The 20,045-nt window shown below is 32.0% G+C and overlaps 1 protein-coding gene across 1 annotated transcript in view; it reads right to left on the bottom strand.

The window, feature by feature from the left end:
* Nucleotides 1-305: 305 nt before the first annotated feature.
* The window catches only part of LOC127728506 (uncharacterized), a 31,447-nt gene continuing 11,707 nt past the window's right edge, over nucleotides 306-20,045 (bottom strand). Inside the window, exons 4-11 of the mRNA XM_052235890.1 lie at nucleotides 19,207-19,254; nucleotides 18,861-18,918; nucleotides 18,628-18,683; nucleotides 18,002-18,053; nucleotides 15,862-16,120; nucleotides 13,479-13,626; nucleotides 9,627-9,778; nucleotides 306-8,362 (exon numbers count right to left, since the gene is read on the bottom strand). Coding sequence (XP_052091850.1) covers nucleotides 5,275-8,362; nucleotides 9,627-9,778; nucleotides 13,479-13,626; nucleotides 15,862-16,120; nucleotides 18,002-18,053; nucleotides 18,628-18,683; nucleotides 18,861-18,918; nucleotides 19,207-19,254 — 3,861 coding nt within the window. The 3' untranslated portion in view covers nucleotides 306-5,274. The remainder of the gene's footprint in view (nucleotides 8,363-9,626; nucleotides 9,779-13,478; nucleotides 13,627-15,861; nucleotides 16,121-18,001; nucleotides 18,054-18,627; nucleotides 18,684-18,860; nucleotides 18,919-19,206; nucleotides 19,255-20,045) is intronic.

Below are 20,045 nucleotides of genomic sequence, written 5' to 3'. Positions count from 1 at the left end.
TACTTTTCAAAGATCAAGGATTGTAATTCTGTCAAACGTTTGTCAACCAATATGAAATTCAAATTCAAAATTTAACAACCAATTATAGATACCAATATACAGAGGAAAATATGGAGACATTAAACAAAAGTCTGTTGGAGATAAGGACTGACAATGGTAAACTACATGCATAGTTATAGGGCATAAATATTCAAAACCAACTTGATCCTTCATCCTACCTTAGTGGTAGAGAAAATGTGAACCACCTCTCCTTGGTAAAGATATATAATTGACAAATATTTCAGAGTTAACATCTCAAATCCAAATGTAGTATATATCATTTTAATTAGAAATCTTCAGCTAATGGAAATAACATAAAATGACTCGAAAGTAAAGTAATCCAGCATCACATTTATAGAAACACTAGGTATTATCAGTCTTATATAAAGTGCATCAAATAAGATATAAAAATGTAATGATATTCAGTAACACTATACAACTATTATTGCTATTGCATATAAAACACAAATAAAAATACAAAGTGTCACATAGATATGAAGACAGAAAAAGAAAAACAAATTATAATGTAGAACTATGAACTGCTCAGCAAAATATGGCTACATCAGGGGTACTCCTTGATTTCTGTATTATTAAACAAGAGTTGACACAATAAAATGTCTCATCTGCTGCAATATTTGATTTATTCTACAGGCCATATCACTCCATAACTGAAGTCAAGATCTAATGAAGCCTGTCGGCAAGATCATTTCAATTTTATCAAGAATAATTTCCAACATACTGACCTAACAAAAATCAAATCTTAAACCCAACCATGAATGCGTTCAAGACCATCTGCTGTTTCAGAAAGACATAAGTACAATTCAAAACAAATACATATATGCCATACTGTAGACCTGTCATGATATATTTATAGTTGCTTAGGAACAGAATTAATCCTGAAAAATAAACATAACTGCATGAGTAGCAAGAGTGTACATGCTGAAATGTCTCACCTGCTTTACTGACCATGATTGATTTAATTTTGAAATTCTTCAAGATAAATTTTGACTACAAGTATCACATATTCTTTACATTAATAATGATGCACGACAATGAAGATAAGGTCAGATAAAACCTACCAGACAGACATATTCATCTTACATTCATTTCATACACCAAATATAGTTAAAAAATTGCTTGTAGTATCTAAGAAACAGACCAAACCATACAAAATTAACATTAAACATTGAACCATGAAAATGGGGTCAAGGTCATATGATACATGCCAGACAGACAACCTTAAAATCATTTCTTGCACCAAAGAGTGAACCCATTGCTTACAAGTATAGTATCTAAGAAACAGACCTAACCAGGAAAACTTAACATTGACCAATGAACAATGAGAATAAGGTCAAGGTCAGATTAAACCCGGACAGAAAAATATGTACACCTTACATTCATTCCACCCTTAATATAGTTTATTTGACAGGTAAACAGGTACCCAACATCATCGGTCTTTTTAAGGTGTTGCCAGGTTTGAAACTAATTAATTTAGCTATAAATGACTGGGTTTGTCAAAATTATATCAAAACTGATTAAATTCATGTTTTAGAGTGAAAAATCATAGGAACCACATTGTTTGCATATGTTCCTGTGTGAGCAGGTGAAATTCATACAAAAGTTTTATCAATATCAATAATTTAGTTGCATAACTTATCAGGTTTCTCGCAAGTATTTATTTGAAAAAAACATGAATTGGCAGAAAGGTTTGGGTGTTTGACAGAAATATACACGCCATAAACATATTTATGTATTTCATCTCTGTTCCAACCTTTATTGCTGACAAGTTAACATCTATTATTAGGAAAACATGTGCCAGTAAACTTTCATCAGAATGTTATTGCATTACCAGTAATAAAGAGTATAGCACACACTTAAGTCCCTTGACAATCCGCACTTCAAAAATTTCTGTTTGTTTACTGAACCCATATAAATTATGTAAAAGTTACTGTCAGTAATTGGAAATGAACATCAAAATATAAAGTATCGGAGAAACAACTCAACCCAAAAAACTTAAAATTGACCAATTTACCAGTAAATAAAGGTCAAGGTCAGATAAAACCTCCAAGACAGACATGTACACCTTCCAATCATTGCGTACAGCAAATATAGTTGGCCTACTGCCTATAGTATCTGGAAATCACAAAAAACTTATACTATTTTTGTTAAGGGGCCAGCTGAAGCCAGCCTCTGGGTGTTGGATTTTCTCGCTGTGTTGAAGACCCATTGGTGGCCTTGGGCTGTTTTATGCTCTTTGGTCTGGTTTTTGTCTCTTTGACATATTCCCCATTTCCATTCTCAATTTTATTAACCACTGATCCATGAAATGAAGTCGTCAGGTAAACCCTGTCTGACAAACATGTAGACCTTGCAAGGATACGAATACCAAATATAGTTATCTAAGTTCTAATAATAAGGGAGAAATTCATATGACAAAAGCAGTTGCTGAACCATGACGATGAGTGCACAGGCTGAAGAGTCTTGCCTGCTTTACTGATCATGATTGATTTTAGGTTGAAGTTCTTGTAGGTAGAGGTTTTACTGTAAGTATCAGGTAACCTTAAAATGTTCCAAGATCCATGTAAATTAGGTAAAGGTTAGAAGAACCCTGCCAGACAGACATGTAAAATCATTCCATATAGCAAAATAATAAAGTGACCAACTATAGTTGAACAATTGCTTATAGTATATGAGAAACAGACATAACCAGGAAAACTTAACATTGACCAATGAACTAAGAAAATATGGTCAAGGTCAAATGACACCTGCCTGACAGTCGTGTACACATTACAATCATTCCATGTACCACATAAAGTTGAACTATTGCTTAAAGTATCTAAGAAACCAATCAAAACACTCAAACTTACATTGATCAATGAATCATGAAAATGCCATAGACATGTACACCTTACAATTATTCCACATGTTCCATACACCAAATGTAGTTGTCCTACTGCTTATAGTATCTGAGAAATGAAACCTAATCAAATAACTTTACCTTGATCACTGATCCATGAAATGAGGTCGAGGTCAGGTGATCACTTTTCTGATGGACATGTAGACCCTTCAAGGATCCTATATACCATATACTATTCGTCATTATAAGTGAGAAATTCAACTGACAAAAAAAATAGTTTTATTAAGAAGTTGCTGAAAAACATGAAAATGAGATGAGGTAGGTGAAAGATTTCAAAATGACAGAAAGTCTAAGTGATGGCAATATATCACATCAGACTTTTGAGTTTGCTAAACTAATCTTTATAAATTTTCTCTCAACACAAATAAATAACTAAAGTGATGCATAGAATATTTTAACTCTTCATATATATATTGTGTTAAAAAAGTACAAAAGATTAAGATGGTAGTCAAATACAATGATCAATGCATGATACTATTGACTAAAAACAGTGAGGTATACAAGAGTATTGAACAACATTTCTATATCTTAAAAACTTTACCAGTCTAAAAATAAATTTTAAAAATCAACCCCCTAAAAATGAATAAAGTAGTTGCCTCAGAACTGCATAGCCTAATGCCCTATATGACAGATAAAAATCATTCACTTCACAGAAAAGAAGTAAACAAGGAAAAATAAAATGTTTTTTTATCATTCCTTCAAATATATTTATGCTATTAAGGCATGTTTAATTTGTTAGTTTTACTTATATTTACTCTGAAAATGTTTGGGTCTATCTGCGGTGGGAAAGAAAACAAGAGGCTCTCAAGAGCCTGAATCGCTCACCTGTATTTCAGAGAAGATTTTTAAATGTTAGCAAACTTGATGAACAAATTGTGTAAAATTGTCTTTAAAGGGCAATAACTCCTTAAGGGGTCAATTGACAATTTTGGTCATATTAACTTTTTTGAAGATCTTACTTTGCTGAACATTATTGCTGCTACAGTTTACATATATCTATAGTAATATTCAAAATAATAACAAAAAACTGCAAATTTTGTTAAAACTACCAATTCGGTGGCAGCAACCCAACAATGGGTTGTTCGATTCGTCTGATAATTTCAGGGCCAATAGATCTTGACCAATTAAACAATTTTCCCCCATGTCACATTTGCTCTAAAAGATTTAGTTTTTGAGATATAAGCCAAAAACTGCATTTGACCCTAATGTTCTATTTTTAGCCATGGAGGCCATGTTTGTCGATGGATACAAACTTCGGATACAATTTATAAACAAGATACCCTAAGAAACATTTAGTTAAAGTTTGAAGGTAATTGGCCCAGTAGTTTCAGAGGAGAAGATTTCTAAATGTAAGCAAACTTGATGAACCAATTGTGTAAAATTGTCTTTAAAGGGCAATTACTCCTTAAGGGGTCAATTGACAATTATGGTCATATAACTTTTTTGTAGATCTTACTTTGCTGAACATTATTGCTGCTTACAGTTTATATATATCTATAATAATATTCAAAATAATAACAAAAAACTGCAAAATTTTGTTAAAACTACCAATTCGGTGGCAGCAACCCAACAATGGGTTGTTCGATTCGTCTGAAAATTTCAGAGCTGATAGATCTTGACCAATTGAACAATTTTACCCCATGTCAGATTTGCTCTAAAAGCTTTAGTTTTTGAGATATAAGCCAAAAACTGCATTTGACCCCTATGTTCTATTTTTAGCCATGGCGGCCATGTTTGTCGATGGATCAAAATTTCGGATACAATTTATAAACTAGATACCATAAGGAACATTTAGTTAAAGTTTGAAGGTATTTAGGCCAGTTTCAGAGGAGAAGATTTTTTAAATAGTTTACGACGACAGACGACGGACGCCAAGTGATGGCATAAGCTCACATGGGGCCCCGGTGAGCTAAAAAAGGTCATACACTGTATGTGCATTATTTTATAATAATATTTATATTTAATAATGCACAATGTGTTATGTAGGGTAGGCAAAAAACATGGAATTACGATTAAGTTTTCCTTTTTCTGAAAATTGCAAAATTTGGTTGGCCAACAAGTAAACCAACAAATTAAAAAAAAAACCTTGGACATGTCTAACAGAATTGCCACTCTTAACCTATGCAATTGAACAAAAATTTACACTGATGAGATAGGAAATGCTGTTTCGGACTGGTAATTTGATTTCGGATGCACATAATGGGTATGCACTATACAGATAAGCTATCTTAGTACCTGGTTGTGAGATCATTTTTTTCAACTTGTTTTGCCTTATATCAATTGATTCATTAGCATTACATACGCACTACATGTATTAATCATTTTCTACTTCGTGACCTACTTCTTCCATGTTCAGCTTTCACAGAAAATTTTGACGTCTTAATTCCATCTTTGGATTTTTCACTCCCAATATTTTTACCATGATGATTAAGTTTATTTGTTTCTTTCTGAAATTTCAACTTCCCACAAGACTTTCTTTGTTTACATGTGAAATTTAAAGGGGCACTTCTACTTAAATTGTTACTAAATTTAGAATCATTGCCCTCTTCAATACTAGAAACCAATCTAAATGGAGTGGATGTACTACAAACACCTTTCAATGGACTAGATGAAAACATTGTTTCTTCATCACAGTTTTTTACTGGACTAACAAATCCTCTCATCTTTTGTGGACTTAAATGATTAAATTCTATTTCATTGTCAACCTTTTCAATTCCATTCTGAATGACTTTTCTCCTCTTTCTTCTGCGCTTTGGAGTTCTTAACAATGAAGAGTTTATAGCACTCTTGTGGATATTATCTTCTTCTATGCTACAAAGTCTCTTTCTTTTTTTTGGAGAGAACTGTAAATTTTTTGGACTAGAGAAAGTTTCTATGATACTTTGTGTATTTGAGGGATTAAATGAAACTTGTGACAGTATATATTCCTCACAAGCATCTCCCCACGAGGAGTCAGAACGTTTTCCAGGAGAGGTAAACACAGGAACCAGGTCATGTATATCATTACTGTCTTCATTGACTAATTCTGCATTTATTACCCATTCCTGATGGGAATTTTCATCCATATCTATTTCTGTTGTTTCCACAAACGAAGCGTCGCTATCTAGACTACTTTCTGCTGTGATATCTTCCTTAGAGAAGCCTTCAAACTGTTCATTATTACCATCATCACTGGCAAGTAGCTTCCCTACACTTCTATCACTAAGTAATGACCAACTTCTATTTAATTTTACTTTCTTTGATTTTTTTATTTCCAAATTTGCTGCCTTCCAAACTAATATTTTCATGGGTGATTTTCCCTTACTAGAACTATTCCCAGAATCCTGATGTAAACATTTCTGAGATTTTTTGGGTGTTTTTTCTTTAGGGTTCATTCCTTTTTCCATACTCTTCCCTATATCATCAAGATAAAATGGTTTTGATTGACTTAATTGTTTTATTGCAGGTATCTTGTTTGTAATATTAGGACCACATTCTGTTGGATATCTTTCATTATCAGTACATGTATGTATCACTCTTGAATGTAAAGGACTGGATCTATGGCTTACTTTTTCAGTGCCTAATGTCAAACAGAATTTCTTCTTTTCTGATGAAATATCTTTGGTTTTGGGAATGTTTTTTTCCATTTCATTTAATTTTTTGTTCCTCTGTCTTTTTCGTAACATACCACCACATGTGACAGTGTTTTTCTCATTTCCACAAACATCTTTAGCTACCTTTACAACTGATTTTTTTTTCTTGTTTGGTGATTTGATTACAGTTTCAGCTGATATAATCTTTTTACTTGTTTTCAAATCCTGACAAGTTTCTGTCAAATTTATGTTTAATTTTAACCTGGAATCTGTGTTGGATGAACTTTGAGAATGAACTGGCAATTTTAGCCTATGAAGTTTTTTAGAATCAGACTTGGCAGTTTCTGGAGTGGAATTAGGTTTGCGCCACATTTTCTTTTTTGCTGATCCAGGGATTGTACTTATTTCGCTTCTTGGGCTACCTGAATTACATTTCCTACTTTGTAGTGTCATTCTATTTGCTGATGTAGGTGTTTTATGTTTTCTATTCAATTTTGGAGATTCTGTCCCAATCAGACTGATTTCACTACTCAAAGCATATACATCCTTACACTTCTGTGGAGTATCTTTGAAATCATAAACATCCATGTTGTTGTTTTTAGTTTGTTGAATATCATTTTGAATTGGTAACAACACTGGTGTCTTGTTATAACCTTTAACCTTTCTGGTAGGACTCAGCTTTGAAAGTTCATTAGTACAAATAGTCTTTTCATTGCAATATTTCATATCATTTGATACTTTCTGGTATTTTTTCTTGTCAGCCATTTCTCTGATATTGTTTGACACATTGGATTTTTCAGTCGAGGCAGTACCTTTAAAGTCAGCCTTGTCTGTTTTGTCTGTGACATTATTCCTCAATGGCAGATTTGACGTTTCAAGTTTTTGCGACCATCTTTTTACAACAACCTTTACATCTTGTGTTTTAACGTTTTTTACATCACCCCAGTCTACCCGGCATAGTGACATATTTTGTTGCATAAAGAATGATTTTGCTTTAGGAACATAATGGTTCTCAATACCAACGTTCATTTCGAGTGATTCTTCAATACTCTTATTGACTTTATCACTGTCACAACTGATTACTTTATTCATTTGTTTATCACTTTTATTTCTTGTTTTACTAACATTATGATTATGCGGTAACTGGTCATTCTTTGCACAACTTTGTTTTATCTTATCTTTGCTAATTTTATTATTTTGTAATTCATCTCCCTTAGTAGTTTGTCCATTTTTGATACAAGTTGCCGCATCCTGAACAATTTTATCAGCAGAATCATTATTGTATATCCTATCATTTTTACTTATCATCAACTGATAATCTTTTAGTTCTTTAGATGTCATATTCAGTAAATTGTCCTCATTTAAACTTGTATTCATTCCTGATGAGTTTACATTCAAAGTTGACAAACTGATCTGGACCTCACTATTGACAGTCAATCCATCTAGTTTGTCTATAACAACATCCCTTTCATTTCTACTAGTATCCGCTTCTTTTCTTTTCCTTTTCCCTTCTGATTTTTGACATTTGCTATCCTTAGTATTTGATTCATTCCCATTACATATAATCAAACATTCCTTTCCTTTAATAGAACTTTCTTCCTGCTCAGTTTTACTATCATCAACATTTTCCTCAGTTTTTATAATACGTTTTATCTTTTCTTTGACATTTTTAGTTTCACCAGCTTGTTGAACAGTTCCAGTACTAGGATTCTTCTGCTCTACAGTGAAGTCATTCTTTCTTTCTTTTCTTTGTTTTTTCATTGCAATTTTGGCTGCAGCAGATTTTCTTGGAGTCCATTGTTTGGCCTCAGGAATTGATGTATCTATATCTTCACTGAAATAATGAAAATGAAAAATGTTCACATTTTGTACCACAAAAAAACTGCAACATACTGCACCTAAGTACTCATTTCCATTAATACCTTTAAGCCATGCTTCTTAATACTTCACATTTTCCATAAAAGTTTGAAATGTAAATGTATTACCACCTAGAATATCACTTTATACTTTGCCATATATTTCATCTTTTAAGAACAAAATATTGAAGTTTAAACTCTATCTGTGGCCAGATTATTTTCCTTAACAAAACCATAAAATGTTAACTGTACAAAATAATTTAGATACCCCAATCATTTAAGCAGATTTAACAATGGTTAATAATAGGAAAGCTGACAGCTGATGTTTACGGGTTAGATAAGAATTTGCAAATAAATTGTTTATAGGCATTAACTTTTTACTATAAAGTTGCATTCGTTTGCAACATAATAATTTCAGAAAGATTCAATCCTTGATTTTTTTTATCTTGCAACTGGATTTAAAAAGTCTTACATAGGTCAATGAGGGTATAAGATGAGACTGTCAACTCACTGGAAAATTGTCTTATAAAGTCCAAAAGTAAAGGTATGGCTAATTCTAGTTGATTTGTTCAGGTTTATAAAAGGGGCATAAGCTACAAATTGACAAAAAAAATCAAACTATGATTTTTTTTTTTAAACATTTATAAAAGCGGAATTGTGAAATAATATTTCGCTATTAGCAGTCAGTATGGTCCAATTTTATCAAAATAAGCTCAAAAACATCCCTGATTCATTACTGGCTTGCAAGTCATTAATTCAACCTCATTTACATTAGTATTCATGTGAACTTCCATTTGACCCTTAACTGGAGATAGGTAAAGCATGTGCTGAGCATATTTAGTTAATAATAAGAAAAGAATGTCCACATTGAAAAGTGAAACAATGCAGCCACTGGGAAGAACCCTTTTGTTGACTGATTCTGCCCACAAAATATCAATCTTATACAGGCAAAACAATGATTTACCTATTTGTTTTAATCTATGACAGTAAATCAAACAGACAGGTGTTTTAGTGTGTTATAAATCATATATGAGAATTTGAGTTGAATTTGAATGCTAATGCCCCTTTAAAATAGAGGACATACCACATTAATTTCTAAGCAAACTAAAGCTTTATTATGGATAAGTACCAACCTTCAGCCTATTATACAATGTATATAGAGGAACAACACAATTGTGATCTTTCTGTAATGCCAAGTTTTATCACATCTACAAAGCTTTATATAATCTCTTAGTTATTCACCTGATAGTCTTGCCTTTTCTCAGATGTGTAGTGAGAGTTCTCTGTAAAAACTTAGCTGTGTTACAGTTTGAACCAGTCTTAATCAGAATATCTAATGATTCATAATTCTTTTTATCCCTAACAAACTGCTTATGTTGTTCATTCCTGATATGCTGCAATGTAATAAACAATAATTAGTTTCTATCACGACACTCTTCAATTACACTTCATGCAAAGAACAGTCTATGTAAATTAAAATAATGTTTTCTACATTTTGTTGTCAGAATATATGTGCAGTATACCAATGTACACTCTTTTCAAACTTTCAGGTCTTTGGTATAAAAATAATGAGAGATGATATGATATGATATATATCAAATCTTTTCTATATGTACGTCACGAAACAAATATATCAATCAGCATAAGGGTAAAAAGATTCCAGGTATAGAACCAAAGACAGGGTATGTCAGATTTTTTATATAATTTAACTTTGTACTTCTGGTACCAACAGATGTTATGTTGGATGGTCATTGGAATAATCATCCAAATTTTGAAGGGAAATGACAGATGTATCATTAACTTAAAATTTGGTAGCATTTTTCTTTTTCATGTTTATTCAGAATTTTGTTATGAATTCTTTGCTCAACTTTCTATTTCTAGTCATATTTGATAGCAATTTGTCATCAATCATATTTTTTAAAAGATAAAGAATAGATTTCAACATTTTCTAAAGACATCTTTTTATTGATTTTATAGATTAGCCTAGCAGCAATATTGATAGGCAAAGATCTAAGGTATCATTTGAAACAAGGCACTCTAGGAATGATTGGGGTCAAGTTTGGTTGTAATTGGCCAAGTAATCTAAAAAACGTTGTGTGCTTAGCATAAAAGTATAAAATGACAATTTCAAGAATCTGTTCAACTTAGCCAGGTATCGAATTCATGACCAGCTGTATCGAGGGAGCATGCTACCATGAGACCACAGACGCTAAAAAAAAGCTATATGTCCCAGCCACTTGGTTGTGGGAGCATAAAGTTACCATTTATCTTATCGAGTTTAGGCCAAAATAAATATTGTGTGTTTCCTATTTCACCTCCAAACAAATAAGGTAGGGTAGGTAGGCAAAAAATTTTATTTTATGAAAACATTTTATTTCATGAAAACTTATTTTTTTTCTATTGATGACACCAGAAAAAGGTTCCTAATCAAATTGTTTGATGCGCCTGCTTCTTTGATATCTAGAATAGTACTTAAATCTACAGCTTTTTAAATTTTTCTATTTTAGTTCTGTGTCAGAAATATGAAAATAAACTTTAATACAAATTTTATGCATTTCATGGGTCGTAATAGGAATATGTTCTCGCTGATTAATTATCTTAAACAAAAAAGGGCAGTGAAAAATCAATTATGGTATGTTACAGGGCTTTCAAAAAATATTTGAGCCAGCCGGACATTATATGTCTTATCCCGATTTTAATCCCTTAAGACTTAATAACAAAAGGCAATTATGGACCATGGTAATCAGTTGGCCATCATATAACCAATGATTGACATTAAAAAAATGATATTAAACTTTACTTTGATATAAACTCGATGTTCTGATGTAAAATGTTAAATTGACAGAGCATCATTCGAAGTGTGCAACATCAGCGTACTAATATCTGCCTTAGACTCTTTATTTGTGCAAAATAACGTTGTCAAACTCTTTACTTTCGTTTTTAAAAGCACATTTCCTAATACCGGATGTTGACTTGACAATGGTAAAACATGGACCAGAGAGGGATACGTAAAATCTGTGTACGTTTACAAAGCACGATTGAGTTTAAGTAGCTCTTTCCACGTTATTTCTTCAAGAAAATACTCGAAATGAACATTAGATAAAGGTATCAATGATAATTTTATCATTTTTGAAGAATTAGGGAGCATAATTAAATTTCCCACCTGCACACTCGTGTACTAGTTCAAACAACGTGGTTCTGACGATTTTTCCTTTAAAACCTTTTTAAATTTTTCATCAAATCATATTTATAAATGTATTTCTGACAATATTAATCTTTCTGACTAAATTAATTAGATGCAAACCGCTTAAATGTAAGAAAATAACTTTGAATAGACCGATCAATGTCCGGTACAAAATAGTTTACCTGTCGCCTGAACAGGTAAATTTCAGCTGTCCGACAACTAATTAACCTTGATTAAAATGATAAAGTATTAAAGAAGAGTTTGTTTTGATAGTACTTAATCATCATGTCACTTTTATGACTAGAAATGTGTGACTGTTTAAGCAAAAGGTCGGGTCAAAAAGATCAAACTTCCAATTTTTTTTTAATTACTGTAAATTCAGAAATTATTGCGAGGTTTTTATTAATGCGAATAATGCGACTGGGTGAGTATCGCAATAATAAGAACTCGCATTTTGATATCTGAAACATATATCTTTATGAAGATTTTCCTGAAATCGCAAAAATTAAACTCGCATTTATGTCCATTTTTTAACAATCGCAATAATAAATGCACGCAATAATTTCTGAATTTACAGTATGTTAAAAGAATCTTAAAATGACCGTCTCTTAAGGAAGCCATGAAAACTAAAAGTAGATGACGGTTTCATGCTTTTCCCAGACGGACAATGTCTGGTAAATTTATAAATGTCTGGAATATATGACCGTTTTGGGAGCCATGGTATGTTATTATGTTGGGCTTCGTTGAACCTAACAATGTAAATGACCAACAGGGTACACATGTGGGAGCAGATTAGTCACCCGTAAAAACACTGAACCGATGCCAAGAAGCGGTTGTTATGATTTTTCGAGGGGCAATACTCTGCCCTAGCTTGCACCCTCTTTATTTAATATACAGATGTGTTTTGATGTTTGACAGAATGTGATCTTGAAGAGTGGGTGGTTCTGACAAAATTAAATTTCTAGGTTTTGAGAAGAGAATGCGAAATCTCTTAATCTACTGGTCAAATAAATTGCAGATATAAATATGACATGAATTTTTTTCCTTTTCTTGTATAAATTGTTAAGGGACCAACCAGAGAAAATATAAAAGAATAAAAGCAGACATGGTGCGGGGGCAGATTCATTTATAAATGAACATGAATCATACACCATGTCTGCCTACTGAGGAAAGCTTCTGTTCCTCTTTCTCGTTACACTGTTGTCTGCCCCCTGCGTCCTGAGCACAATTCTGTACAACATTCTTAATAGACTTTTTTACAACAAAAGCTGGATTGATTTTAGCAGTAAATTGAACTCATTTTACTCTAAAAATTGTTCGTCAATTAACAGACAGAATGAGATACAGTCTGTCCAACCTGGTCTAAAGAAGCACAGGTACAAGACGAGATTTTGCTAATATATGTCTATATACTGAATACACCATTCATTATATACACAAATATTTAAAAAATCTTGTCTTGTACCGGTGCAAAGAATTTGAGCAAAATGTGTCAACTTCATACTTTATTACATTTATAGGTCCATCATGATGTTCTTCATAAAGATTCATCATATCGTAATTATCCGGAATCAATGTCATTATATTTTGCGTCCATGTGATCACATTTTGCATATTTGACAGCTAATACGCTACACAGTTGTTGAAAAGCCATGCTTGTTTATCTAGTCTTGGTCCATGAAACACTTAACTTATCCATATTGGTCGTTATTATCAAACGTTTTGAAGATCTATAGTATTTTAAACGAATAATCGGATCCGGACAGACCAAAAAATCTGGATTTTTAATATTTATTAATTTTTGTCAATAAAATGTTTAGGGTCGGCGTCAGAAACGGAGTTAGGGTCAGGAAACACACAATTTATATATTTGGCCTTATGACGGTTTAATTATTTTCATTTGAACAAACCTGATCTATGTTTTCATATCTGATCTGACAACATTCACAGTATCCGCGTTTCTTCTCTAATAACCTCTTCCGCTCTGCTCTACGTCTAATTTCTCCTGCTGTCATAATCCTTACTGGACCAATAATACTGTCAGATTTTTTAATTTTCCTACAAAGTAATATCTTGTAAATCTTTCACTGTAATATAGAAACTCAAAATAAAATGATTGATACTATGTAATTTTGCCATTTGGACCAGCTCATCAAAGAACTTACCGGTATTTTAGTACCATCTATCTAAAATGCAGATCACAAAAACTTGATGTTATGTTGAAACCAGACAACTTTTTTACAATTCAGTTTGGTAGCTTTAAATGTGTTTTCAGAACATAAAGTTGTTTTAAAGTAAAAACCCATAGATACAGTAATGTGTCAAAGTAAGAATTTGGTGATAGGTAGAAAAATTACAACAAGTTTGACAGAAAGATTTCATTTAAATTAGCTTTGCTGTCATAGAGATAACAAATGAGCAAATTTAACGTTAATCTACAGTAAACCTTTTGCAAAGAGCAATAATCTATACTATTTGTTGAGATTGTATTGTGGATAATTATTGCTGTTTACAGTATCTGTTTGTGTATAGATATAGAATAGTTTTCCAAGATTAAGACAAAAATGCTAAAATCTAAAATTAGTAAAAATTATGATTTAAGGGCCATAAAATATGGTGCCAAATTTTAGTAATTTCTGCAGGTCTTTTAGTGGAGATCATTTGTGTTATTTATAGTTTATGTTTATATGTTAGATTCAGGGTTTTCAATAAGTTTGAAGTGAACAGGCTTTTTACTAATTTGAAGTGGCTGATAGAAGATATGGGGGGGGGGGGGGGGGTGTCAGGGTGTGCTTGTTTTTTTTTACATTGAAAATGTTGCACTTTGAGGCATTTTCAGACTGTTTACAAGTGCATAAAAAAACAAGGTTTCATAGGAATAATATCTTTTTTTTAGCTTTTGTTTTAGTAAGTTTAATCTTATTTGTAAGTTGTGATATTGCTTATCAAATAAAAATATGTTGATATCAATAATGATCTTAATTATAATCAATCAGAATGCCAGATATTTCCAAAAGGTAAGAAAGTAGCTGATGGGTCATAATCAACCATTACCAAGAAATCAATGCAATCAAGTTGAGTAAACAAGAAACAACCTCAAAACCTGGATCATAAAAGTTACCAGTCAAAAAACACAAAAATAATCGATTCTAACCATAAAGAAATGAAGGCAGTATTTTTCCTAGCCAAGCCAAACACACAGTTAAATTTTGTGAAGAAATGAAAACTTGAAAAAATAACATGCATAAAAACGAAAATCGCAGGCCAACCTATATGAAATTTTTGTGATTTTTTTTTTTTATAATCAAAATTTTCAGAGTAGGTTAGACTATAAGACTATAACAGAAACTGGTAACAGGATAAACAATACATGTACATTGACCTGTTGCTACACTGACTTATTGAGTGTTCTCTTTCAGCTCCACATCAATAATTATACATGCATATACTTGACAACCATATCAGCATTGAATGGATCCGAAAATCATTATGATCTTTATTAAAGAATTGTCAGTCACAACAAATATCAACTTTCATTTATTTTTGCTTGTTTACTTGTCATCTAGGAGCTTTACTAATATGTACAATTATCCTTTTTCAAAGCGCACAAATGATCGCATTAAAAATCAATCCAGATGTCTCGTTCCTTATCCATCTTCGTAACGTTGTGAAGAATCTATAAATATATTATATCGCAGACCTCGAAGAGAACACCTAAACAAAGCGCAAGCGAAGGCAAAAGTTAATTTCAATCAATAACAACTTGTTTTACGCAACGATAGCAATGCTTCATTTATTCTATTTTTATTTGGAAACACAATTTGAACTGGAGATTTCCTTAATTTGAAACAGGGAAATTTCGCCGGGTGCCAGTGCTTATTGAAAACCCTGTAAAAGATTTTTTTTCTAGTTAATAGGCAAAAATGTAAGGAATTGTCAAAAACACCATTTTAAAAGCAGAGCATATAAAACAATTTCATTTAAATTGAGTCGTATCTGGTTGTTTATATGATAATAATCTTTCAGCAGTTTGATATCGGTATGTTCAAAACAGCCAACTGAATTCATTTCTTTTCAATCATTGTGCTTTCGTAATCACTAATTTTTCCTTTTTTTGATTTTCTTTTCTGACCAATTTGGCAAATGAAATAAAAGAACATTTAAATGATTCTGGGTGAAAAAGTGTAATAATTAATAAGAAATAAAATAATTTAAGTAGCTGCTAAACAAAACATTTTCTATTTTGTTGCTTTATATCATTTCATTCAAAAGTAAATTCAAATACAAACAAACCCATCTACTGGTGTATTGCTATCACATGTATCATCCCTGCATTCATCCTCAGAATGTACTTCTATGTTGGGTAGCCCAATCTTGTCTCTCCTGTCCACCACAGACTCATCATCTTTCCCAACTCTGGCACCATCAAATGGACAGGTACCTTTGGGTGTGTCTACATTTACATGTGGCCATGTTTCCAGATGTTTGTATACAATTTTATACTGATGACTGTTGTCTTCAAACTTAATAAAGGGCCTCTTTAGTTTTTTAACTAAAAATAAAAAAAAAAAGAAAAGTGAATAAGTTGAATTGATTACCAACAAATCTTTAATGCTTTACAGTCGACTGCACATAATCACATACCAGTTAATTGCATAATTATATTCTGACTCCAGAATAATCTTCTCCTGCACAAAACCATTTCCTATTCATCTAATGTTAAAAAATCTGGTTATCTGCATAGCCTAACAAGTGGCCTTCAGTTAATTGCATAGAAATTCATCACCAGCTAGATATGCTTAGTTAAAATTGACCAGGTTTTTTTTTACCGGAAACTATATTTTTCTTGAACACATTTTTATATTTACTTTGGTGTTGTTCAAATAAAGTATAAAACAGTTTCTTTCGTGTGTATATGATTCCATATTAATTTCCCTCATTGTGTACAGGTAAATTTATTTGCCTTGTTATATTTTAAGCCTTGATGATGATGATGCTGATGATGGATGGCTGCTTAACGTCCAGCTGCAAATTAAGATGCATATTCAGGAAGAGAACATGTAAATGTAATATGAATATTTCCCATACTTTGTACTAGACCGACATGCGGAGCCAGATTTTGAACGTGCTAGTTCATTAGGTAACAGTTAGCAGGAAGACACGTCATCTTACCCGGACACTTTATTCTGACTCCAAGCCAACCAGTCTTTGCTCTTACTCCTTAATGCTGTGTACTAAGCGGAGAAGCAGTAACTACCAATTTTAAAGTCTTTGATTTGACCTGGTCCAGGTTGGAACCCATGACCTCCCGCACTCTAGGAAAACACACTACCACAAGACTGCCAAGGCAGTTTTTAAGCCTTGAGGATTTAAAAATGTCAAACAGGTAATTGTTGTAAAAACATGACCACGCTCTCTAAAAAAGGTGTTAATTATAGATGGATTTCAAACAGTGACTACAGATTACATTTGGGGTGAATTTCTTGCAGATTTCCACCAAATTCACAATTCATACATAAAATTACTATCTGACAGACTATTTTATGAATTGATTGATTTGTGTTTAACGCCACTTTCAGCGATATTGGATATTTTCAATGCGGTCAATTTTATTGTAGGAGAAAGCCAGATTGCCTGAAGAGAACCACCAACCTTTCGCAGGAAAACTGACAATCCTAGTCAATATAGATTGGAGTCAAGGGCACCTGCCACATGCTGGGTTTGGACTGCTGGGAGTGATACAGTTGGACTACTTAGACCACTTTGCAACCATGGCCCCCAAATATTTTATGAACATCTGAAGCATGTTATTTGAGAGACTCATTTTACAGTACACAACTTTCATAATTTAAGGGCCAAAAATGTGGCCTAATTAAACCTCCACCTTTACTTTTCATTATATTATTTTATTGTGATAAAACTAGGGTTGGAACCCCTTCAGGTAAATTTGACCTTAGAAAGATTTAGTCGTTGTGTTACAAGCTCTTTAGGTTTTTATTTGTATATTTTGACATTAAAGACTGTTGGTCTCCTGCATGTTAGGTGAGGGCTGTTTCAGATAGACATGTCGTACAGTGAAACTTGGTTATGCACAGGAAAGCTTTTAAATAAGATAAATTATATCAGTTTTCTTAAGTTTGTTACAGGTATCTACTTGGAAAAAGATTGGAAAGATGCTACTATAACTTAAGGATGCTTGTCAAAAATAAAAATGTTCATAGGTTGCACTGACATGTCAACATCCAGTATTAGAAAATGTACGCTTAAACAAATCTTAAGTGTTATTGCAATAATAAAGAGTTGAACAGGACCTAAGTGTCCATTTGCATAACACAATAAAAATGTTTCACTCTTATGTTACAGAACTGTGAATATATGTCCACAAAATATTTCAGGGAGTAAAAAAACAAACTTTTAAATGATGGAATTTTACCTTTAAAATCATCTCCTTTTGATGTAGAACAATTTTTCTTCCCTTTCAAATCCTGAAATATGTCAAACTTATTAAATATTGGTATAGACTCATAATTTTTTGTGACTAATTATTGAAATAGCTTTTCTAGGTAAAAGGTTTCTATCATAAATTGTGGTACTAGTTTATTAGTTAATTGTCCTGAAACAACAAACCTTTATTGTCCTGAAACAACAAACCTTTATATCAAATATGAATATGGTTTTTCTGTTATCTAAAAAATTGTACACAAGTTTTATGAGCCTAAAATAATTTGTTCTTTTAGAAATGATTTTAAGTTGAATATAACTATACAGAGAATTTGGATGTTTACCTGATATATAATGATATTGCAATGAAAATACATTATGATCAAAGCTTAAAAATGTGAACTCTACTATATGATCTTGTTCCTGACTGAGTTTACAAATGGCAATTTACTTGAGCCTTTTTTATTCAATCTTGATAGGCCTTCCCTTTAAAACACCATAGATTACGTGCAGGATTTGGAGAAAAAAAACAAACAAAACATTATTAATACTTTTATACATGTTGATATTTAGTATTTCATATCTAAACTGCAAAAAGTGTAAATAAATGTATCTAACCTTCTTAGTATCATGGGGTAACTTAAGAACTTCCTTCTGTATCCATTTCTTGGCAACTGCAAAATATAACCATTACTAAACATTAATATCATGTTTATCCTTCATAATATATATTAAATCACTCACGTTCACAGACAGACATAAATTTATGCTCAAGCCTATTTCTAGTGTTATGTTTAATACAAATTACAAACTTTGACCTCATATAAAATGTTTACAGAAAATATCCCTACCTTCCAATCCAACTATCTTTACACCCCATTTCTGTGCATTCTCCACAACAATATTGTTCTGCAAAAAGTGAGGAGATAAGATCATTAATGTAGGGTATAATAATATTTCACAAAAGTTATTAGATTGGTTTTTATTATATTTAATGTACCATGTCTACTATGTACATGTATTTATACAGCACATTTGATAAAGCATTTGTATTGTTATTGCTTTCTTCATTTTGAATGATTGTTTAAATTATAACAGAAAGATGGTAGCCCTTCTGAAAAGAGAAGGCATTTCAAAAAGAACAGCTGTACAAATGTATTAAGTTTTGCTTTATTTTTATAGACTAAAAGGCTGTACCTTAGTGGCAATCTTGGCTTTGTTGTATATGGCTTTCCCCCGAGAAACCTGCAAATAAAAATCAGACACTTTACACATACAGATATCGATCATTTTGAACTTGTTTATATTGAATCACACCAATCTCAGTGTTTGAAACAGGAAAATTAGTACACCACAGTAGTCTATTGGTTTGTTGAAGAGGTTTTAATTTACATTCAAAAGATAATGGGTTGCAATGTGGCTAAATTCATTAACACAATGTAAACATTACATACACTGTGAAACCCAACTTAGTCAAAGCTTGTAGCTGATAGATTCAATATTGACAATGAGTTAAATACAGCATCTGGATTATCTGGCAAAGAAAACAAAACTATTTCCCTAGATTGCTAAGTAATGTGTTCCAAATAATGATTCCTTACATAATTGCATGAAATTATAGTACTGCAGGATGTGCCTAGTTACTATTCACGTACGACTGTATAACTGGCTACTCTAATATCAGAAGTTCAATTAAGTTGCCTACATCATGTTTTTTTATAACACAAGTAAAATCGGGACTATTTTTATCTATTAAAACAATTTCATATAAGTCCTTCTTTGTTTTAATGGTTATTCTTAAGATTAGTTCTAACTCACCTTGTAGTTTTATAAAAGAATAACTGAAAGTTTAATGATTACAAGTGTAAGGGCACTGGACTTACTAGCTTACATAGTAAACTATCACACCTCAGTGATTTTTAATCATTGCATCTAAATATGGTTTCCTTTTGGAAAAACAGGCTTGACACATGAGTTGTGAACTGTTCTCAAATTCAAAACCCTTTGATGGGAAATATTCTGTTAGTCACAACACC

Source organism: Mytilus californianus, unplaced genomic scaffold (assembly GCF_021869535.1).
Source record: "Mytilus californianus isolate M0D057914Y unplaced genomic scaffold, xbMytCali1.0.p SCAF_2, whole genome shotgun sequence".
Classification (NCBI taxonomy): domain Eukaryota; kingdom Metazoa; phylum Mollusca; class Bivalvia; order Mytilida; family Mytilidae; genus Mytilus; species Mytilus californianus.
This window is presented reverse-complemented; position numbering and strand designations above follow the sequence as displayed.